At 30.0% G+C, this 25,389-nt stretch overlaps 1 protein-coding gene across 4 annotated transcripts in view; it reads left to right on the top strand.

Annotated features, from left to right (window-relative positions):
* Positions 1 to 25,389, top strand: part of LOC107448897 (FRAS1-related extracellular matrix protein 1) — a 44,011-nt gene that overhangs the window by 14,114 nt on the left and 4,508 nt on the right. For 2 of the 4 annotated variants that reach the window (XM_016064251.3, XM_043038800.2), the window contains 9 exons: positions 245 to 443; positions 4,043 to 4,180; positions 5,778 to 6,187; positions 8,793 to 9,479; positions 10,297 to 11,085; positions 12,626 to 12,967; positions 16,016 to 16,218; positions 20,562 to 20,714; positions 23,484 to 23,542. In XM_016064251.3, coding sequence (XP_015919737.1) covers positions 245 to 443; positions 4,043 to 4,180; positions 5,778 to 6,187; positions 8,793 to 9,479; positions 10,297 to 11,085; positions 12,626 to 12,967; positions 16,016 to 16,218; positions 20,562 to 20,714; positions 23,484 to 23,542 — 2,980 coding nt within the window. Of the gene's footprint in view, positions 1 to 244; positions 444 to 4,042; positions 4,181 to 5,777; positions 6,188 to 8,792; positions 9,480 to 10,296; positions 11,086 to 12,625; positions 12,968 to 16,015; positions 16,219 to 20,514; positions 20,715 to 23,483; positions 23,543 to 25,389 lie in introns of all 4 variants that reach the window. The other 2 variants (XR_011637483.1, XR_011637484.1) reach the window with 2 other exon arrangements.

The following is a 25,389-nucleotide window of genomic DNA, read 5'->3' on the forward strand; positions in this document are numbered from 1 at the left end:
TTTAAAGAGAAATTATGTTTTTGTGTCTGATTTTGTAACTGAAAACATTATCTGCACACCAAAAGAATTTGTACATTTAAGGTAATTCCCTCGAACCATTAATATTGCCTCTTAGCTTGTAAAAGTCTGATCAGTAGATCAAAAGTTACTAAAGTGTTCTGTTTTTTTTTCTACTTTGTGCATTTTACTTACTCAATTTATTATTAAAATGTTTTCATTGTTGATTTTTCCCTTTTAATTGAAGGTACATTCATGATGGCTCTGAAAACTTCAAAGACAGATTTAAAGTGGGCGTGAATGACGGCCTGCATTTCATATCCAGTGATGTTATCGTAACTGTCGATCCTGTCGATGATGAAAAGCCGGTCTTCAGGCTCAGAGATATCACCTCTCCTCCCAGAATGTCTGTCAATGAAGGTGGATCTGTTATTCTCACCTCTGAGGTATATCACCCTCTTTATGATAACCTGAGCAGCATCGCTTTCTTATATCTTATTGCTCCAGCTTATGACCTCACTCACCCGAACTGTGTTTCATGACTTGTGAACTTACTTCCATTCACTATTGATTGTCATGCTTTAAAAAAAACAAGATTTTTCTGCCAACTCTGGCTTAAATTACCAGTTCATTATGTTTATTCCATCCTCTTACTTTATTTATTTTTATGCTTCATAAAGTATGTAATGTAAAGAGATTATCCTGAAATAGGCCTTGATAATTTTTGTTCTGTTTTAGAGTTAACAATTATCCCTGAACTAATCCGGAATAACTGATGCTATAACTTGTTTAAATTTGTATAATGCATTTGTAGGAGTGTAAAAAAATGAGAAATGTGTTGCTTTTGTTTTTCAAATAGGCATATAATCTTCAGATACCCAAATATTCATTTAAAAGAATGACACTGAATCTAAGATAAATATTTTAATTGCTCTTACAATTACACATAAAGTTTTACTGAAGTTAATTTAGAAGTAAGCTATTTTAGCTTTCATATTTTTAATCAAATTTTTTCTTTTTAATATGCTTAGCTCAATTTGTTTCTGAAAAATGTTCTTTTGAAAAGATTTGAATGAAAATTATTTAATTTCAATTTTCTTTTCTAATCTTGACAGTTCAAATTAGTATTGAAATACATTTGCTTCACACCAAGAAAGTAGAGATAGCCATTTTTGTGGTGCCATCTGTCTGTAATACAGAGAAATGCCTCTCAAAATAAGGTGAATGCAAAGTAAATATAAATAAATAAATCATAACAGCATAAGAAGCTTAATATTTAATAATAAATAAAGTTAAATATGTTTCACGTAATTGAAAGTTTAGGAATAAGAAAGTTTGCATGTGAGCAAATCAGAAATTTTAAAGCTTGCAGACACTTTCTTTAAATTGGGTGGATATTCGGCCTATAAGTCTCTTGTTTATTGTTATATTTTTTTAACGTGTCTGTAATTGAATAATTTTTATTAAATACTGAAAAATTAAAGTCATTAGTAATTTTTCTACAATTAGTTGCAGCTGCCTATTTATATTTTCAATATGCTTTCTTTACGAAAACTCCAGTCTAATGCTCAGTGAAATTTTCATATCACAAATTATTTGCGTTATGAAAAAAAATCAGACTTCCCTACGTATTCTGATAATAGATAAACCCTCTTTTAGCCAAATATATTTATCAGTGGCTCTTAATTTCCAAACAAATTTTTTTATCACAAAAAGTTTTTTTTTTTCTATTACATAAAGGATTTAAAAAAATTTTTTGAATTTAAATTCTTGAAGATGTTTTTTGAATAATCTGTTTCCTGTAGTCTTAATTAGAATGGCATTACTGTAATAAGTTTACAAAAAAGCTGCATTATTCATACTTTCGCGAAAAAGTATAGGTATAAAATAACTGTGCATAGATAAAAAGATTTATGCATAAAATAAAAAAATCTGCTAATTTAATGAATTAATAAGAAACTGATATTTATGAAGAAATAGTTACTGTGGATGATAATGTGGCATTATGCGGTAAAAAAATATTCCGTTTCAGCTAGACTTAAATTAAAATGAGGAAACAAAGATAGTGATGATAATTGTATTAGAAAAAAATATATATTATACCTTGGTCTGCTATAGCATGTAAAACATTTAAGAGTTGTTTCAAATATGGTGAAGTAATTGATGTAAAGCAGTGGCACTGTGATCGCTTTTGTGTAAAAGTACCACATTTGCTTGCTGAAGTTTGTGAAGTTAGGGGGAATCTGCAGGGCTTCATTTCATCATCATCTAGACAATGAGACAAGATAGTGGATAGTTAGAAAAATAGAGACGGACCAATCACAGGCTCCCCATTGTAGGACCTCAGAATTTCAAGAAATGTGATGTCCACTCTATGGAGACAGAAACAGTGGTTTGCGGATCTGGTCATGGCTGCTAAAGGACAACAACACCAATTTAAGATCGTTAGAAACTTCTAGTCAAAAGGGATAGGTTCGAAACAGTGATACAGCCGTTTTGTAACCTTAATGCAACAGGAGCATCCATTTTAGGAATAACAGTTGCCCAGAGCCCCTATACAGGTATCCTTTTGACAGTAAATGAGAAAGGGACCATCTAACAGGGTGCCAAGAATACCTGTTTTGGATAGAGGATGTTTAGGGTCTGGTTTTCTTCAGTGATGAGTTGTGACCGACCTTCATGTAATCGATAGAGTTATTCTGACCAATCAACTGTGCAGTGACGAAATCCTTGCACTTTATGTGAGACTTTTCCGGAGCGCATGGACCAAATTTCATCTTTAGGAACAATAATGCGCATCTGCACAAGGCTCGGTTGAAAGCCAAAACCTCCAATAGGAAGACATTCAGTTTTTGGAATGGCCTGTGATATCCCCTGACCTTAATCCCATCGAACGTATATAAGGCATTCAATCGCAGCTCGAAGTCTTGCTCTAACGGCCATCCATGAGCTCAAGGGTGCCTTAGTTCAGAAGTGGGTAGGGTTGCCACAAGGACTTATAAGGACCCACCCTGCTGAACAATATGAAATGCTGACGTGAAGGCTTTGTTGCTGTTAGAGGCAAGCATGCACCCTAATAGACATGTTTTCTCTGACTGATATGGTGTTGGTCAGCTACTCTACTGGATAAGTGACAAGTTTTCTTATTTAAGGTACAGGTTCTGCTTATTTTTATTTCCCCATATATTGCTCTTATATCTGATGATATTTTAGCCAAGTTTGGTTTATTTGCTTTGTTAGTTTTTTATTCAAAAAAAAACATTTGTCCTTTCAAATGTTTTCACCAGTGTATTTTGAATGTAAATACAATAGGACGTGTATACTTTGATAAATTTGGGAGGCAGAAAAATGTTTGCAAAATCCAAATTCATTGTTAGTACCAAAATAATTAAAAATAGAAAACAGCTTTTGTAGAAAATACAAAATGATATGCCAGTCAAAGTAAAAAAGAAAAAATTATCCTCCTAATCAAGCAGTTAAAGGACTTATTTCAAAATTCTTTCCTTTCTAACAGCACTCCTGCCACACCTAATGAAGGCAATGCCTAGTTATGATATTTTTGTTCAATCAGCTTTCGGATCTTGTTCACAGAAGCTTCTGTGAATTAACTTTTATTTTTATGTAAACTGAACATCATGTTTTTAGACAAGAACAACTTCACACCAAGGATGATTTTTTTAGTGTGGCACCTCGTTAATTACGTCCACTTTACATATTTATTTTAATGACATATTGCAACATTTTTTCTTCTTTTTATTATTGTTGTAACTTTGCTTTTGCTTTTATGGATAAAAAAGTACTTTTCAACAATTTAAACCACTCTATTAAAAATATGAGATGGTTGGTTTCCGGAGAAGGTAAAGATAGAAATAAAGTATTTCTAAAATGTGACTCTTAAATCAGAATTTTTTTTTCTTTTTAAATTTTTTGAACTTTCATTTCGGTTGTAGGAATTCAGTTTTAACAGTTTTTCTATTTTGCCAACTTCTGATTACATCTTGTAATAAATTCATGTTAAATAATTAATTTGTGTGCTTTTGGATAGGTATTGCCTGCATCTGATGCGGACACAAAAAGTGAATTGCTGTATTTCATTTTGACTGAAATGCCTCTGTTCGGTTCGATCACTTTGAATGGAACTAAAGTTCACCGTTTTACTCAAAAGAGTCTTTTTCGGGGTGAAGTAAGTTTAAATCATTATAGTGTCTAATAGGTATTTTTTTAGTTGGTTCTGCATACTGTCTATATGTAATTATTCAAAATTCAACTAATTTAAAAGCTTGGGTAATCAGATATTTTTGAAATTATTAGGTGAAATTAATTGCTTATAAATGAAAGAAACAGTAAAAAAAGGTTATTTATTTTCTGTTTCTCTCATGTTTTTTTTTCCACTTTCAGGTTTTTATGTATATTTTTATGTACCTATTATTCAAAGTGTTATTCATCTTTATTTTTATGGTCTTTAATCGTCCCCCTTCCTTTATTCTTCCTCTGTCTGTATTATTTTTCTGACAGTAGTGATTCTGATAAACCAATATTTTTATTTTGATGTAGAACTTCTTCCAATGAATACGGAAAAACTAAAATTTGTATGTTAAACAACTTCAATAATGTAGTAGTTTTTTTCTGTTCCTCTCCTTCTGTTTACTTTAAATTCATTTTTTTATTTTTAATCTTTAATAATTTTTATCGACAACTTTAATAGATTTTCCCTTTATTGTTGTTATTTGGTGCCAGACCTTGAGCATAGAAAACTGAAATTTTCAATGCTCAAGTTTTTGAAATTTTTTACTAGCTGGAAATTGCCAATTTCCCAGTATTCCTGATAGTTCAGCTCCACTTATTATCACTCACTTAGAGAAAGTATCTAATTAAGAGACATTTAACCCCATACCAGTTTCCAAATTGAGGTCATACAACGCACCTACACCAGTTTTAGAATATTCTAACTGATAACAGATTAAAGAAAAATTAGTGTTACTATTTCATGGATTCTGTAATATTTTTTTTTTCTTTTATTATTAAATTATTAAATATTTATTTTATGAAGTGTAATACACTGTTCTTTTTTTAGTAACCTTAATGAATATACTGTAAAAGACTGACTAAGCGCCCACCCAAATTTTGATGAAAATTCCTTTGATACGGAAGGGAGACAAGCATTAGCAATGGAAAAAGACAAATTTTTTAAGAAAGTCCATTTTTAATAAAAGGGATATGTTACTCGATTTAATTAAATATAAAACTAATGAAAGTAAAATTGAATGATTGAAAAAAATATGTTTTATTTTCAATAACTTTTACTAATTTTGTTTCAAATTATTATGAATATGTCATTAAAAGTAATTAGTGAGGAAGTAAGAATTCTTTTATAAAGAATAAACACATTAAAAACAAAGATTTAAATTGAATGCATTTATTTACAACCATTTTAACGTTGAAATGATGTGACTGAAATCTCATGAATAAAAATCGTGATGTTTGGTTTCACAATTTCAAATTTTTAGCCCTGTAAATACTAATTGCATTGTGCAATTTTTAAATCAAGTAAATTGATGCTTTATAAAATCGTGTGAATATAAATCTCAATATTGAATTTTAAAAATGAATGTATACAAGTGGCGATATTGGATTTTTATATTGTGTGAATGCAGTTCGCTATATTTATAATTTAAAGTTGCAGGGGAAATTTTTTTTATCTTATAATTTTATCATTTTTATTCTAAATATGTGGTCAAAAGTTTTTGCATGTTTTTAGTATCTGCTTTTTTTTTTTTCAGGTATCATACCTTCACAACAATCAAGAGATAGGTCCGAATCCAAAAGAAGACTCTCTAACTGTGATTGTGACTGATAAAATGTTTCCAAGTCCCCACGATGACAGCCTGAAAATATTTGTTACCATTCTACCTGTCAACTCTCAGTCACCACGACTTCTCTTCAAAAGGACTCTCCTTGTTGAGGAAGGGCAGAAGATGCTTGTCACGGAGGACAACATATTTGCCTCGGACGAGGACACTTTCCTCTCTGAGTTATTATTCATGATTGTGAAGCAGCCCCAGTATGGCTATCTGCAAAATTCAAGACCTGTTTTGGGCTATGAATCTGCTAAAGAAAATAAAAGAATATCTGCATTTCCCTTGCAAGATGTAACCAATGGGTTCATTTCATTTGTACAATTCAACCACAGGTATATTATTCTGTCTAATATGGTATTAAAACAACTTGGAAACCGGGAAAAAAACTTGCTCTGTTTTCACCCCACTTTGAACTCTTCCCATTTGGTATTTTTCATCCCCGTTTGTCGTGAGAGAACTTCAATATTTCTTTTGTAACCATCAAGATCTTTAGGTCGAGAGAGGCAGGCAAGGGACAAATTTTTTTATTTTCATCTAAGCCCCCAAAAGTATCGGTGGTTTTCTGATAAGCTATTATCAATCAAACATAAAGGAGCTGATTTCATTTTCTCTTTGGTTTACAAAGGGGTGGGGGAAATGCATATCAGTGAGCAAAAGATGGAAGAGGAATAAAAGGAAAAATATATCCCTATTTTTTCAACAACAAAAAAAGTGATATGGAGATACAAAATATTAACTGAAATATGAAAACGGCTATTTTTTATTCAATAATAAAGTAGGAATGTAGTGAGGCTGAATTTTATCATTTAAAAAATAATCAGAAGAATTTAGTAAATTAAAACTCAAAACATGGTTTTTTGTGCCAGTGGGGAAAAATACAGAAACCATCAAGCTTTGTCTAGACTACTACTACTAACATTCATAATTTATTGAAATGAAACGAATAAATTTAAGAGAGTTATGAAACATCTATTTGAATCCAAATTTGAGTAGTTTTTATTTTACAACATTGTTTTAAAAAGCTGATAAAATTAGAAAGAAATAAAAACTGATAACATTCAATTAAAACTGTGACCAAGTTTTGCCACACCTTATAAAAACATGATGTTTTAAAAAATAAAAATAAATGAATAAGTCGAAATCTTTTTCGAAACTCAGATCCTTTCAAATTTAGAATCTGGATTTGAAATTGGAAAATTGAACAATGATATCATCTGAAAGTAAAATGTTGGATTTGTGTGCTCCGGGAAATGTCAGGGTAAACGAGATTAGAAAAAAAGTCAGAGAATTGTCAGGGGGAAACGCAATTTTATTTAAAAACTGGGAATTGTTAGAGAATTCGACACTATCAAATTGCGGTATTTCACTTTTTCCTAATTTGCACAGTAGGAGATTTTTAAAAAATCTGATTTTTTTTCCCCGAACCGACCGTCATCCTCAAGAATCTTCTGTTATTCTTAATCATTTTTGGAGTGTTGTCTGAGCTTCTGCCTGGAGAGTATTAACATGCTAGATTTTTTTTAATCAACTTTAGTTTCTCACTTTCGTTATCTTTGTTTTATTATACAAATTATTGTTTATAATTTTGGACAATACATTATTATTGCGATTAATTATTACGAACAAAATGTTTTTTATCTGTTGTATTTATTTATTTGACATCTATTAACAAAACAATATTTTTCAATTGATTAAATTCTGATTCTTTAGAAGTGCTCTATCATTTGCATATTTTGCTTGATGTGGAATCACATCTGCTTTCGTTAAAATTCACCTGCTTTAATAAAAATATAAAGAAGATTGTTTATTAACATAAGCATACAATTATTTAATACTGAAAGCAAATGATTATTTTATGAAGCAAATTGTAGCTTTCTCTTTTTAAAGGCAATAAACATCTGATTCCACTATGTTTTTTTTTCCACTGCTCAAACAATACATTTTGTACTCAATAAAGTTCTTTTTATTCATGAATTTTAAAATAAAGCTTTTTTTTTAATACAGTTTATCTTATATCCTGCCTTGTTCCAGGTCTTAATAATTATGTTAGTGCATTTTTAAACTATAGATGGTTTGTTATAATAATGATTCAAAACACTACTACATAGATGAAAATAGCATTTTAATTATTTCTCTGCAGAGACTATTTATGCTATTATTTTTTTATGTATATGGCTACTAAAGCTGCTATTTTCGAGTGAATTCTAGTGGAAACTCTATTTCTTGAATCTTTTCTATTTTAAGAGCGAAACTGACTATGCTGTTCATGTCATTAAAGACATTCTTCTTTGCTAGTACTGTTCCATATACATTAGTAAGTTTTAAAAAATGTGTTCCATACCTGCCAACTTTTACGCATTTGGCGTAAAATTTTATTTCTATCCTTAAAGTGGTTGTAAAATGTATGCTTTTATTACATTTATAAACTTAATTTTTAATCTTTTTGACCACCACTATTTTTAATATAATTAAACATATATATCAATATGTAATACTGTCTTCTAAGTTTGTATAAGCTCTTCCAAAATACAGTTTATATTTCTGCCTAAAATTGTTATTTAAATTCCATTTTACTACCACTGGGGAAAATCATCCTCGAAAGAGTTAAAAGTTGGCAGGTATGGTGTTCAGATAAACCTTGAGCTGAAAGTATTTGAAGTTATGGCATCAGAAAAACAAACAAATTTATTCGGAATATAATATGCATGCCATTTTTACTATCAGATTCACGTATGTGTAAAAAAATTATGGTCTAAATAGTATAACCGTCAAAAGTTTGAGTCCCCCACTTCTTATGAAGGTGTGATTTACGTACTTTTTAGATTAGTGATATAGTTCAAGTCATGTTTTTCTTTATTTTTATGCTATAGAAATATTTAGGTTATGTAAACAAGGATTATTCTATCATGATATTTTTGTTATTTTTCCTTTTTTTAGTGGCATGGAACCTGAATCTGATGATTTTGAAATATGCATCTCAGATGGTGCACACAACTCTTCATCAGTTCTTGTGTATGTGAGCATCATTCTGGTGAATGATGAAGTGCCACATTTCTACTTATCAAATATAACCATCAAAGAGAATAATTATTTTGTCTTAGATAATGAATCTGTTATTGCCACAGACAGAGACTATCCTGGTGATATTCTGGTGTTGAGCATAAAGGAGGAACCAAAGTACGGATCCCTCACATACTTTTTACAAGCCATTAACAATGGGCCCATGCTAGAAATTCCCTTCAATCACATGGCTTTTGAGAACTTCGACAAAATTGTCTATCGTCATGACGGTTCGGAAACGAAAGAGGATTCGTTCGTGCTGTCTCTGAATGATGGACTCCATTCTGTACACCAGACATGTTTTGTGACAATATTGCCCGTTAACGATCAGCCGCCCTGGTTGAAGCTAAATACAGGTGCTCAGCAGGTTGAACTATTTAGCTATCTTACCCTAAGTGCTTCAATTTTATTGGCTGAAGATGCAGACACTACCCCAAATGAAATTTTGTATAAAATCACCAAACCACCTGTTCATGGCTTGATAGAAATTCTGAATACTTCAATATGGGAGCCTTTAAGAGAGTTCACTTTTTCTCAAGAAGATATCAATGAGAAACGCATAAGGTGTGTAACCTCTTGTAATCTTTTATTTTTTGACTTCACAAAGTATGTTTAAAATCACAATAAATTTAAACACAATGAATGTTAGTACTTCTGATTTTCACGGAGTAGTTTAGAATGTATGCATGTCAACTCCGAAGCCATTGTCCCAGTACAATATCTAAAATAATTAAATTTAAAAGTAAATATTACTTAATATTTAATAATATTAAAGCGGTTAATTTGTTAGAAACTGATATATGTATTTAACATAAAATGTTACATTTTAAAGTAATATCATATGGTTATTTTAAGATAAAGAAATAATCAAAATTATCAAAATCAAAAATGTAATAATAGCTGTTAATAATACTAAGAAAGGAAGATGAATAAATATTATAACTAAATACGGTTAAATTAGAGATAAAGAAATATTTTACAATTAAAAATTACTATTATACCTTTTGTTAATTTCATCTAGATCTTTGTTACTTCAAAAACCATACCATGTGATTTTCTGGCCAAGAAAAATGCTCTTAACAAACAATGAGAAATGGAAGTGTAGCTGCACTGGTGCTCAAAATTAAGAGAATTCACCTATTTTATCAAATTTAATGAAAAGTACAAAGTATTAAAATTACTGTTTCAGAAAAAGAGGCAAATTTTGTGTTTTAAATACCCATGCCTGTGTAATGGTTGAGCAAATAGAAAAATGAGTCTTATTAATGTGCATAGTGTTCACATATCTGACCGTATATCTTGATATTTTTTGTAAGAATAAGCAATACTATCGATATATTACTTATTTTATTCCCAGTGATTTTAAATGGTGCTTTTTCAGGTATCATCATCTACATTATTCAACTTATCAAGATAATTTCACTTTCTTTCTGACTGATGGACAATTCAACTCGACAACCGCAGTATTCGAAGTGGAGCTCGTCGACAACAGCCAGACACAATTTTATGCATCTGAATGTTTTGTCGAGCACGGGGGTCAAGTGGTTCTGAACTCTAGTTTGTTTTCTGCTTTTGACAATGCTTCTATTCCTGAAGAAATTCTATTTTTTGTAGTAACTAATCCACCGATGTATGGAAACTTGACTCTTAACTATGACGCCGCCACCGTCGTTAAAAACTTCTCTGCAGTGCATCTCATGAATGATCAGGTGTCCTACAAGCACAACGAAACCCACACAGCTACGAGGGATTCATTTTCCGTGTCAGTCTCCAATGGAGTCATTGAAAGATATCTCACTGTGAACATCATCATCATCCCACCATCAGCGAAAGTGAATCCGCTACCCATTCTGAATCACTCATTGCCTCTTTACTCGAGTCGTCAAAATACATCAGTGATAACATCTGAACACTTGTTGTCTTCCGAACCATCCCTTTCCTCAAATGAAATAATCTACTCTATTGAAGAATTTCCAAAGAAGGGATTTCTGATGTATGCTGGAAATATCTCAAATCCAAAAAATTTCACTCAAAGACATATCAATATGGGGCTGATATCTTTCTTGCCTAATCCAGGAGCGGAAGGAAATGACCACTTCTATTTCCAAGTATTAAGCAACAACAAAGAAGGCTTTATGTATGATGGGCGAATGATCTTTGAACCTACTTTGTATGTATCACTTTTTTTCTGTAGAAATTTAAGATATGTTTCAGTGACCACCACTTACAAAATCACTAGTTCATAAGATCAGTTGCTTTTTGAAATGAAATCTGCTAGAACAGAATCACGTCAATAGAAAAACGTGCTAAAACCATTCTGTTATGAAATTACTAGCTAAATATTTGTTTTTCGTACGTGGTAAGAAAATAAGCATAAATTAATCAGTACTGAACAACTCTGCAAAAGTGTGCCGAAAATAATTAGGCAAATTTGACACAAATACTCAAGGTAAAATAATTCTAATGTTTTTTTATTTATTATTTGTTGCCCTTCTCGGTGGCTTTATGTTAGTAGATTTAAGTGAATATTTAGTAGTTTATTCCATAAAAATAAAGATTAATCTGACAGAATGCCTGTTGTTCGAGTCAACTCATGATATTTAAAATTTAGTACCATCAAGCTTCTTTCTTCTGCACTTATATTTTCAATGAGGCGTAAAAAATTTCAGAAAAATTTACAGTATTGATGCAGCTGTAATCGGTAATAAATATACTCATAAAATACTTTGTACCTCCTATATAAGAGTATGTTTGGTACCACTGTAAAATTTTCCACAATGGCAATCAGACTTACTACCAAAATTGAGCATCATTGTTGTCATTAGTAGTATGATGATTTTTTAACATTTCACCTTAACGAATTCTCGTTTAATGTACATTTTCTCGATTAATTTTGCTTTTTAGTCGATAGCTTATTTTTTTTATTTGAATTAGTACCTTTTATCAAAATTAATTGGTATCATTGACATTAACAATAATTAGCCAATTTTTTAAGCTCTCTTAAACGAATTAATACCCTTTCTCTATTAATTTTGAATTTTTGTGCATAGCTTATTATTTTACTTCAATTAGTAACTATTACCAAAATTAATTATCATTGGCTTATATAATAATGGCGTTTTGTTTTTTTTCTACATGTATCCATAAGGAATCAGTACCATTTCTCCAATAATTTTGTTTTTCAATACAAAACTTTTTTTATATTTCAATTACGACTGATTTTAAATTATTTAGTTTTATTGTAATATGTTTTAAAAGCATAACTATAAACAAAATAAATACATGGTTTCAGGTAACCCGAGAAATACTTATTTGATCATTTAGTACGTGTGTGACGAAATCACACTGACCATTCAAATAACCAGGCATAATGAATAAAAAATAATTAAGCATTGCAGAAAGCACAATAAACAACTTTTTTAATTGGAGTTATTAGCTAGGAAACATTGATGTTATTTTAAAAATATTTGACAAAACTGAATTGTTTATTGTTTACTTTAAAACAATGGCTTCCACTAAACCAATGAGAGAATTGTCAGAATGGACGTAATTTTGATAGAAGGTGGGCACTGTATTATTTAAGACTTTTTTTGGAGATGCATTTAAATAAATATGGTTTATTGGATTAAAGGATTTGAATAATTTTTTATAAAATATTAAAGCAAGATTTCATAACCTTTTATTTATTTACTTGTTACTCTGATTTTTAGGTTCCAAATAATTATAAGTGCCGAGCCTTTCATTTATATTAAAAATCTAACTCACTTGGAAAATGTATGGAAAGAAGAAGTTGGCTTTAAAATTACCAGCAATCACCTAAAAGTGACAGAAGCAGTCCACCCTCAAGACATCCAGTTCCTCGTTCGCAAGCAATTGGAACATGCCACTCTATTTCATCTAAAAAAAGAAATGGTCGTGTCAGCATTTACACAAGAAGATATAGTTAAAGGAATGTTGGTCATTACCTTGAAGAAGAATACAACTTTCACACAAGATGGCTTTACATTTCATGTTTATATCAATGAAACTAACAGAACAGAACAAGAATATGGGTTAGTAGACTTTCACAAACTTCTTTCTGTTGAATGCATAAAGGCAACAAAAAGTAAAATAAACAAAAATTTAATGCCTGAAGGATGACAAGTGACTTTTTTTATTCTTGAGTCTTTAAAAAAAAAAATTTCTTTGCTCATTGCAAATGTTTAACAGCTTCAACTTTATGTTTTGATCTTTGTTTGTCTTCTATAATATAACCCTGCAAAAAAAATCTTTTTTAACCTTAAAATCACTCTTGTAGATTTTTATGTAGACTTACTGCCTAAATATAATATGTATGTTACTGAATGACAGAAATGGGTGGTTGTTGACTTCCACTGGTGAATGTTGACAATCACATAGTCGCTTTGGTAAATGTCCTAAATATATACTTGGTCTAGTTAAGTGCCACTGCCTGGTATGTCCTACGTCAATGTTTTTTTTTTCAGATTCAGTGCCACTGCCTGGTATGCCCTATGTCAATATTTTTTTAGGTCAAGTGGTGCCTCTGCCCAGTCTGCATTTAACCGGTACTCTGAACACTGATGTTTCTCCTAATCTATCCTCAGCAGATATTAAAATATGGAATAAATATAATAATATCAAATTATAATATCTGAATTGTTGTGGCCATCTTGAATAATTATTATCAGTTGTTTATCCTGTTGCTTTTTGCAATTGTAAGATTAATTTTCTGCATATTCCAGCTTCAAGCTCCATTTTTTTTTTCGAAACACTCCTAAATAACTGACATTTCTGGGTAAAAGCAAGTAAGGAGAGTTCAGGAATTTCTCATCTTCGAACAACATTTCTTGTGAGAGAGACACTCCACACCTGATTTAGCAAATATTATAATATATTTATTTATAAATAAGGCCCGGAGTTGATGACGTTTGCATATTTAAATTTTAAGGGTTTTCTTCTTCCCACCTTTTTTATTTGTATTTTTTTTTAATATGTATTTATCTGCCTTTTTTATTATTTTTAAGCTTGCAACAATCACATCAGTAAACATTGAAAGAAGCTTTTCCGGGTATAAAAATTTACTTTCAGACAAGAGAAACATTTAATAATTCAAACTTTAATGAGTATAGCATGTATTAAATTTTTTTATATGTATTTGCCTTAATAATATGGCATTTTTATGTCATTTATAGGGATTTTTTAAGGTCGTTAAAATCCAATCTCTAGTTGTAAATAAATGAATGAATTTGAAATATAAAATAATATTTTATGTTTCTTATTAAACCTGTAATTGAAATCTCTAATTGTGTATGCTATTAAGTGCAGAAATTATGGTATTTTTCTATTATTTATTATTTAAGAAAATACTAAAATGAAAAAAGATAACTTTCTTAACAATCATTATATTTTTATTGCAATTTTAAATTGTCTTTTTAATTATTGCTAGAGATTCAAATGTAGCTTTTTTTAATTTTAAATTTTATTTGGAAAAATTTTTTGCATTGAAAAAAAAAAATTTAAGTATAAGGTATGAAATTTTTTGCATCATTTTATAGAATGTAATGTTTCATGGCAAAATACAAAATTTGAGCAAAATGGGTCGAATAGTTCCAGAAAAATCAAATTTTAAGTATCTGACTTTTTTTAGATTCTATTTCTTAGAAACTATTCAACTGATTTCGCTCAAATTTTGTATTTTGATGATTTATACCTTTCAAGTCAAAAATTTTTTGACTAATATTAAATAAAATAATAAAAAATTTTTGCTAAAAGTTATTTTTTGCATGGAATTATATTTGAATAATCAAATTTTATAATTATGTGTAATAAAGTTTAAATTTGTTTAACAAAAGTTCTCAAAATATAACAAAATATGCAAAAAGAGAAATTAACATTAAGGGGTCCAAATTTTGAAGCTCTCTCCTGACCAAACTAAGTTGTAGCTATCCCCTATATATTGAGAATCAGAAATCCGAATTCATAAAAAAAAAATTATGTTTATTCAGAGAAAGTACGTTTTTGTGTTTAATTTGGTAACTTAAAATATCGTCTAGACTTATTAATTAGCATATTTGAGGTCATCCCCTCAAGCCAGTAAGATTGAGTCCTAGAATGTGAAAATCCAATCATTAAATCAAAAGTTATTCAGTGCATCCTTTTTTTTTGCTCTCGCTGTACATGGAAGGCTTTTTTGATGAAAAAGTGGCAACTGACAGGCAGTTTTTTAATCATCATTTGTTATATTTTGTCACCCTGTGGCCGATGACTCTATTAACTTTATAATATAGCCTGTTGACTAATGCTAAAAGTAAGGGCTACATTTAATTGAGGAATGATCTTTATTTTGACCATTTATAATGATAATTATCAGCAACACAGTAATCTCTACAGAAGGAATTTCCAACTTTATGTTTGTGGGCATCATGCAGGGTTCACGAAGGTGGGCCTGTACAGAGAAACCCTGTGAGTTTTTTTTTCAGATTGGCCCTCTTGAAAAAACCCATCTTTAAGCCCGAGTATATTTTTCCCCCTTTTTATCATTTTCAATCAATTTTCTTTATTGTTTTATAAATTTGACTTTGCCGACCGGCCTGTGTAGGGGTTAGGGGTTGCATCAGAAAGGTTCTGGGGTCGAATCCCGGGCAAGGCATGGATGTTATTTCCTTCTCTGTACTATCTGTCCTTACTGTGGGAGCAACATTAGCCCACCTAATATGGTGCCCCTGAAAGAGTGGCCAACAAATCTGCCCTTCAGGTGCCTGTATGACCTAGGTCATTATCCAAGTGGGCATTGGAAAAAAAATAAACCTTGTAACTTTTAATACAAAATTATGTGAAATAAAACATATTTCAGTCATTGTAAATGTTTTTTAAGTTTTGATTAGTTTAGTTCACACTGTAAAATCGCTAAAAGAATAAAAAACCGAAAAACTTATGTTCAATAAAAGGAAATAAAGACGCTTTCTGATATTTTAAAATTTTAGTTAAAAGAAAGTGATTTTGGGAATTTTTTTTTAAGAGATTGACAATGTTAGATCTGAGGACCTAAAATATTGTTTTGAATTTTTGAGAAGGCATTTAATGAAAAATCTCTTTTTCAGGCTTCATCTGCATTGGTCTGTCATTCATTTTGTCTATTCTGAGTATTCAGTCTGTGAAGATGAAGGAACTTTAAATATTGCTCTTCAGAGAATCGGTCATTCAAATACATCTTCTGTCAAGATATTAATCAATGAACTCACGGCCAGAGAGAGTCTCGATTTTGTTTCAAAAAGAGAGGAAAATACAGTTCAGTTTGATCCTGGTAAAAAATCTTATCCTCTGTTGATAGCTGATTCTTTATGTATTTCTAATGTAATTTGTTAGCTTTCTTGTTTTGCTAAACAAAGCTTTTCCTAAACAAACCTCCTTTAAGCAGACACTTTTGGGACCCAAAAATTGTTCGCTTATGAAAGTTCTCTGTTTATGGAAAAGGTACACTACCCTAGCAGGAAAATAACTTGGGCCTTCATTGGACTAATATTCACGAATCTTGGCACAATAAGGGTTCAAATGGCCGATATAGGCCTTCTACAGAATTGTCCAATTCACCCAATATTTTACTACCATTTTGCAACCAATATCAGCCTTATATAGAATTGTCAGATTCACCCAATATTTTATAATCAGGGGTCTGTCCAGACATTTTGTGAAAGGTCCGTTTTTGTAAAATTGGGAAAAAATTACTCGTAATTTATGAATGTAAAATAAACGTTAAGTGACATTCTTTCAACCAGGGTCCTGCTTTTGTGAATTTGCGCAAATAGGGTCCTGTTATTGCAAAAAACTTTTTCAAGGAGTTTTTAAATTGTAAAGACATACAGGATTATGCTCAACACTGTAAAATCATAATTAAAAAAAATTAAATTTTAAAAAATAAACATAAATTCCTGCTTTTAAATTAGAGATGCAACATACAAATATTTGATATTTAGCCTATACTGCTGCAGCAGAATATTCATTTCGGACGAATAAAGGAAGAAGCTTCTGCCGAAGACAAAACTTGGTTCGTTTACATCTGTCTTTCTTTCTCCCCCTTCTTTCTTCCCCCCTTCCTGGGAGGGGTTTATTCGATTAACAAAACAATAAACAAATTTGTGAAGGGTCCGATTAAAAGATAAATTATTTTGTGGAGGGTCCGTTTTTAAGTTAAAATATTTTGTGAAGGATCCGTTTTTATGAAAAGATATTTTGTGAAGGGTCCGTTAACTGACCCAAATTTCTTCTGAACAGACCCTTGATAATCATTATTCAGTAAGTCCTTTATTGGCCCTGAATATGCCACTATTAATACCAGTGGCCCCCATCCCCCCAAGCTCCTGGGCGCATTCATGCCCCCCCCCCACAAAAAAAATTTGCTAACTTCCCCCTTCCATGTTAGCTTGTTCGAAATAGTGCTACTTTGCTTGCTCATAATATGACAATGCTTCCTTTATTTATGTACATAAAAAAAAATTCTCTCGGCTAAATCCCCCCCCCCAAACTATTCATTTTATTTAGTGTAAAAATCCCCCCCCTCCAAGCTTTAAGTGGGCGCATCGTGCGCCCACCTTCCCCCCTGATGGGGGCCCCTGATTAATACTGCATAGGACCGATATTAAAAAATTTAGACATCCCAATATGGGTCCCTCTGAGCATGTTCGTATAGGACTCATATTGAGCTAATTTTGAGCCCAACTGGAACCAACGTAAAATTGTTGCTATGGTAATAACGAAGTCTAACACTATAAATTGTTTTTAGATTAATTGCAATGGTATGGAAATGATTAAATAACCTATAATAACTATTTACGTTGATGTTTACTTAAACTTTAAAACATAATTTTTTTTCAATACAAAAGGGAGGATAAAAAATTTTATATATATATACGTAATTTTAGATATATACGTAATTTTAGATATAGTTTCAGACAAATGAATGTGTTTTTCCTATTTTTTCAGATATTTAAGTTAGTCATATAATGCTGAATAGACGCTTTTAATTCTATGTCACTTCCTCAGTTGGTTAAAATTATTAAGTTTTCACCCCACCCCCTAACTCCTCCCCATCACTTGATAGGAAGCATGGTTATATGCTCTTGATGGAAAACCTCCTGCAATGCACAGAAGAAGGCAGCAATACATACATGTAAGACACTAGGCCCTATGGAGTTGCTATATTCACAATCGATCATCTGTTGAGTGTCTGAATAAATGTTTGATTTGTATGACTGCCTCAATGACTAGATTTCTGCTCTTTTTTTTTCTGTAACCCAGAGGTGTCAAATTGATTAGAAGAAGAAAAGAGTTTTCGATGAGGAAAAGGAATTGAAAGCATTTAATGCATCAGTTCAGCTTTTCAGGTCTCCTAACATGTGTTGTCCGAATGAAGAGATCAAAAGATGCCACTGTTCCTACGTATTTACGTGAGCAGTATCATTTTCTCACCTTTCTTTGCAAAGATAAAGGAAGGCGTCAGGAGAATAATTGATTCATTAGTAGTGAAATAGCTTAGCAACATTTTGAGCTATGGATACAACAAAAAATTTGCATGCTTTAAAAGTGGTAGATTGTTGCTTTATTTTCTTCCTAAAACTTAAAGCACAAATATTTTTTTTTTTTCAAGTTTAAAAAAAATTGGAGTCTTGTTTGAAGTGATGGAAAATTATGTTTCCAAGCATTAATACATATCTGTGTCCAGTTAAAGGAGTGTCCATTTTTAGGAAGTGTTCATAATATTTTATTCATTGAAGACTTCTGGGGAATTAAAAATATGTTCGTCATGAGAGACATCTGTTTTATTGGAGTGTCTGTAACCTGAGGTTTCACTGTAAACGGATTGGGTAAACTGGACATTTGCCCTGAGCCTTACCATTTCTAGAACCCTACCTGGGGGGTTGTGCCAGTGCTAAAAAAAGTCATTTATTCTGCTTAATTATTAAAATTTGATTTTTTTTTTTTTTTTTTTAATTTATTTATTTTTATCTTGGCTTCCGAAGACAGTGATCACCACATTTCTACACGCAAAGAAATTGCTTAAAATAGTCTTTGGGTATTCTGAAGTCTAAATGACACTAAAATCAAACTCCAAATTAACTGACTATTTTTAAATAATTTAAAATTCTCTAGTTTAACGTAATAAAAGAGGAAGTAAATAATGTTTTTTTAACCGTTGAGTTTTAATTGATTTAGTAAAAGTAATTAGTTTTTTAGTAAAATCTGGATTTAACAACAAAAAAAATTGCATTTCTAGCCTCATTATGAACTTTATTATGAAGCAGTTTTAAACAACTTGACAAATAGTTGGAGAAAAATAAAAAGTCTATGTTCCTTTTATGGAATTCATGGTTCATAATTCAGCTACAATAGGTTTTGCTAGTAGTAATTTAAGTAAGAGCATTATGTGGAAACGTTTTTTATTTGACATGCATGATTTAAAGATCATACAAGCATTTTTTTTTCTTATAAATGGAATAACCATTCAAGTTCATGTGATTATGGGACACAGTTATTCACTCTTCCATAAATGGCAAAAGTAAATTAAATTTAAAGTCTGTTTAAATTTCCTCTATTAAATCAAACTTTTCAGCATGACTACAACAAAGATGTGAATGTAGCAGAAGTTCAGTTTAACACCAACTACTACATCTACTTTAAATTTTAAAAAAAAATTTAATCTGATATCACCTGAAATCCAATAAAGTGTCAGTTGTGTACTACATATAATGTGAAAGTCTTGCTATCCATAATTTAATTAACAAGTCCTCCAAAATTTTCTAAATTCGGTGGGAAAAAAAATTTAAATTTATTATTTATTATAGCATTTTGGTTTATTTTCACTATTAGTTATTTTAATAATCGTTTAATTTCAGTTTTCGTATAATATTTTAGTTTGTTTTTCTTTTAGCAACAATTTAGATATTTGTGTTTTACTGACATTTTTATTATGGTGCTAAATTTTTTTCGATTAAATATTGTTACATGAAGCACAGAAAATCTCAGCATTAAATAATAAAAACAATTGGTATGATTTTTGTATGTACAGTGATTTTGAACCCAATTCAGAAGACAGTGATCCATCTACAATTGGGGACGTCAGCACTGTGGTTGGTATAAGCCATCGCTGGGATTCAAACTTGGTTCATCTATTCCCTGAGTCACCACAGCTCATGGGAAACTATTGTCCCCCATAATCTTTATTCATTATTACTAACAATCATAATAATTGTTTAATACATTGGTTTTTCAAGGCACTGACCATACAGATAATAAGCTAATATTTAAAATGTAGATTTTCAGAGCTTAATATCTGAAGTTTTCACTTATCTTAAATTTGCCTACTCCCCTCAGGTTTTTATTGTTATTTTCACAATTGGCAAAATTAATTTCTTTCAAACTGTTTTGATTTTTTAAACAATTGCATTAAATCTTTAAACAATAGTCTTAAACTATCGTGATTACTTCCTTTGTTTAATTGATAAACAGAAATTTATTATTTGGTGATATTTTTTGTGTGATTTAAATGTATTTATTTTTGGTGATTTGATATTGTTGAAAAAAATCTAAAGTATACTTCAATCAGTATAGCCTAGAATTTGCCGTTGAAATGAAATCCGCATTAATTCAAAGGTGTGGCAGAATCATTTTGGAAGATTGTGATTGTTAGGGATGATGACAAGGAAGACCCGGTGGAACGATTGAAGCTTGTGCTATCTGAGCCCAATAATTGCCTCATTCTCACTTCTAATTCAACTCTCATCAACATCTATGATCTCAACACAGGTTTGTTTTTATTCACTAAACTCATTCATTTCATCTTTATTTTAACTAAAATACCATGAAGCTTTTGAAAATAAGTTTGTACACCATTCTAATAATCTAAAAATGTTTTATTTTCAATTGTAAAAAAATTTTAAAATTTTACGTGACCACGAGATTGCTTGCTGGTGTTGAACTCAAGTTTTATATTTATTTTTTCTGATTTCTTTATTTGTTTGTTACAAAAAATTTCTCCTGTTAGGAGTCTCAACACGATTTTTTTTTTTAAAAATTTTTCCAATAAAATCTAGTGGTGTGCTTGAAAACAAAAATGACAATTTCTTCTTTTGTTTTATTATTTTTATATAGCTTTTTAGAATTTTGCAAAAAATGCTACCATAGCAGAAATTGTATCCTTAACGTTAATCTCTTTCAAAGTGAACTAATTTTTAAATTCCCCTCAAGCAATATAGAAATATAATTTTTAATCCCAGTCAGGACCACAATCAGCCGATTCTCTCTTCACTGCCCATGGTATCGTGTATTAAACGAGCCTTTCTGATTCTAGCATCCTGAAATCACACAAACATGATCTCAATACATTACTCAGCCTGGTTGGTAAGACATTAAAGTTGTGTTGTTCTCACAAACACAAATTAAAGCCAATTAAAGGTGACTGGTGCACATTAAATCTGTTGGGGTCACAAAGTCCTCCAAGTTCCTATAACAAATCACTGCCTCTCAAGGTTCTGAATTGGAGATTGATCAATCTCTGATTCAGGTCAAAATTATAGGCTGCGGATAAATGAAAAGTGTGTGATTGAATCTTCCCTCTGAAACGGGTTATGACGTATCTGTATTGGAAAATCGTTTTCTTGGCCATAAATGGCACTACTGAAACACAAAAACCTCTGCCTTAAAAATGCACTTGATCTGAAGCAGGCTTGCGGATATTGGCAAGTGGCATATCTAAGAACAACACATTACTCTCTTATTAATATGCATACATACTCTTTAGCATTTATAGTATGCTGACCTGTGGAAGTGTTTCTTTTTCATTCTGCTGATACTAGATTAATTAAATTGAGCACAAGTTTCATTATCTTTAGAAAAAAATTTACTTTTAACAAATGGAGAAAATTTATTTTCACTTTTATTGGTAAGAAAACTGATTCACAATTCAATATGATTACTCGGTAAATATTTTTGAAAAAATTTTCAGATCTTTTGTTGTAATTTTGAATATTTCATTATACATTTGTCAAATGAAAGAGGCCAATTAAATCGATTGGTTGCAATTGAACCAAATTATTAAATCACAAAAGTAGGAAAGAGCTTTTTTTTTAGCAGAGATTCTCGTTAATGCAAAGAAATATTTTTTTTTTTAAAAAGTCCCATAGTTTTCTTTACAATAGAATTGGTCTTCTGATTATTCTAATATCCAGCTTTAATATTTTTATGTAGATTATAATTGAAGCACTTTTCTTCTATCTTTCTTTAACATAAATTATGAAGTTGTCTTCAAATTTTTCTAATATTCAGATTGACATATTTTTATATAGATGATAATTGAAGCAATTTTATATGTATATGTATATTTCTTTAGCATAAATTATGATCGCCTGTCAGCACTTCTTGCTTGTAAAAAAAGATGTTTCTTTATTTTATTCTAACTCAATCATTTAATTTTTAGATGTATATATTTTTAAATGTCAATCAGAGCAATGATTGATTAATTTAATAGTAACTCCTCTATTTATTATGAAGAAATCTTTTCCTCTTACTTGACTATGTTACTTTTTCAGCAGGATTGGCATTTTGTCTAGAAAAAACCTATTTTTTCCAAGATAATGGAAGAAACTGAATGAAATTGTAGAAACTAAAAAAGACCCATCCAACTATTCAGAAACATTTCAAGAATCTCATAAATTTAAGCAAATTAAAATTAATAAATACCAGAAAGTTGAAAGTTTTTCACTTCTGCTTCAATAAATAAATAAGTTTTATACAGAATTTTAAAAATTTATATTAAACAGTCAGTTTTGGTATTCATACTTAACAGAACTTGATTGGAAATCAGGATGCTAATTGTAATTGTGAACTAATTGTGAATTGTGTGTTTGATAGTGTGTTTAGTAGCATTAATAAAATGTGATAAATATATAATTATAAAATTGGATTATACTATATTCATTCACATAAAATATTGTTAACTTGCCATTAATTTTTTAAAAAACTCTTAATTTTTTTTTTTTTTTTTTTGCTTTTCAATTTTTGTTTATTTAAAAAGGAAACAATAAGTGGCTTAAAAATAAATATAATTAAAACTAAATAGCAATTATAAAGTTTATTCATATTTGTTATTTCTTTTTGAAAAAAGTTCCTTCCATTTCTTCTACTTGTTTTAAAAAAAGCTTTTTTTTTTTTTTTTTTCATTTTTGAAATTAGCCTTTCCTGTTTTTCTTCACAACTTCCAAAGTAAATAATTGCATTTTTTCTGGGGAAAAATTAGAAATTTTAAACTATTTAATAGTAGGTGGAAAAGAATACTTTATATAAATAAATAAAAAAACATATTTATTCTACTTGGCCACAACAGGAAATGTATACTATTATGTATAATTTATACAAAAGGTCTTAAGGAAAAACAATTTCTAAAATGATAATATCAACAACAAAAAATTTGTTCCCTTTTGAGTTCCTACTAATGAAATTCAAAAACTGCTGACACATAACTTTCGCTTAATATTTTTAATCCACCTACCTAAAATTATAAATTGTGCCTTTGTACAGATTCCTGTTCTAAGATGCCTTTGAAGAAGAGGAAGGAGTTTAATTTAAACCTCAAAGAAGTAAGGACTATTTAATTGTACCGAGCTGTATTAAAAATGTGCATAAATCTGTAATCATTTAAAAGAAAAGAAAAAAAAGGAAAAAAACTTTTTTTTGATTTAGTACTTTTTGTTGTTCTAATACCTAGAATTTTTTTTTTACGTGATTATATTTCAAAGTAATATAGTTTCAAAATGTAATACTCGTACATTATTTATTAACTGCTTCATTTATATTTTATTTTAACTGTTTTAATTTATATTCCAGATCTTTATTAAACAGGAGTTACATTTTTTATTGGCGTATTGTAACTTATTCAATGAAATCTGAAATTAAAAATATAAATTTTGTATAAAAATTTTTGTAAATTCTAATTTTTTTTTTCTTGTTGTTCAAATCTCGCCAATTAGTCTCATTACTAACTTACGCATTTTGCCCAAAATTACTCAAAAAATTTTCGCTAAAACTTAGTAATAATTATATTGACATTGAATAATGATAGGCAATGGTTAACTTGCTTCAATTCATGAGCGGGATTTCCATTTGGAATATTTTACATTCCTTCCCTGTTTCATTTATAAAAAAAAATAATAAAATTTAAAAAAATATAAACCTTACAATTCTCATCCAAAAGGTTTAATCTGTACACATGTAGCTTTCTGAAATTTTGTTTGTAGATAGTAGTATTTTATTAGTTATTTGCCGTAGCTGTATATATTCATAATTTCCCTAAAAAAATTAATGTAATCTCTGGTGGAGTAAAAAGAAAAAAAATAGAAGAAAATATTACGTTCATAAAAATTAAAATTCCTTTTTATGTTATTGCACGCCGAAAAATTATTATTGTAAAAATTTATTATTTTCAAATAAATAATCTTTTTTTTTTAAAAAATGTAAGAAATTTTAAGGACCTAAAATCTGTTAAATTTGTTTGAAAACCATATCTTTATAATTTATTTTGACAGAAGCAATGTATATATTCTATAAAAAAAGACTTTATTTCCTGATTAAATAATACTAGTAACAGATTTAAAGTTTTAATGTACTTAATCATTGACTGGATGCCTGTGGATGTCTCTTAGCTTTCCCTTTCTGCATATAACTCCCATACATCAATCAGTACTTTTATTTTTACTGGAAAGAGAAATTTTTGTAAAAAATATTTTAAAAATTTAATCGAAACATCTTGATTTTTTTTTATGATACTCTCTGATAATTTATTCAGTTATACCAAAGAATATCCGTGGAGGAAGAAGGCTAGCTTTCGTAGGTATAATGCAAACCAGTTCTCCAAAGGTTGATATAATCTCTGAGTATAAAGGAAAAAACAAAACATATGGGCATGTAGCAGAAATTCTTAAAACTAATTTCCACCCTTCTTTCCCCCCAACCACTACAGGGGTTGGGGAAAAGAAGAAGTTTTCTTTTTTTATTTATTATTAGTCTGCACCACATTTTTGCACTATTGGTAAACAGTAATGTACCGTTAGCAAAGATATTTCTTTGAGTGTACATTAATATCATTCTATATCTGCTAACACATTTTGAGAAGGAACAAAATAGTGGTGCGAGTGGTAGCGTACCCAACCATACATGTAGAACAGCATACCTCCTGACAGTCACTTTTCTTCTTATGCGCTAGATCTTAATACATAGGATGCTCTGTTAAATCTGAGTATGTTGCTCACCCTGTAAGTTTTTTTTCCCTGGTATCTTATACCGAACTGAGCCGTTCACCGCGTTTGTTGCGTATTCTGAGAGCTGGAATTCTTCTCCTTTCTGTATTCTTTGGTTATACATTCTTAATAATTTTACCTTATGTATGTCTGTAATAATGTTAATATATTTTAAAATTAAATAAAATTTA

This window comes from Parasteatoda tepidariorum, chromosome 8, assembly GCF_043381705.1.
Source record: "Parasteatoda tepidariorum isolate YZ-2023 chromosome 8, CAS_Ptep_4.0, whole genome shotgun sequence".
Lineage (NCBI taxonomy): Eukaryota > Metazoa > Arthropoda > Arachnida > Araneae > Theridiidae > Parasteatoda > Parasteatoda tepidariorum.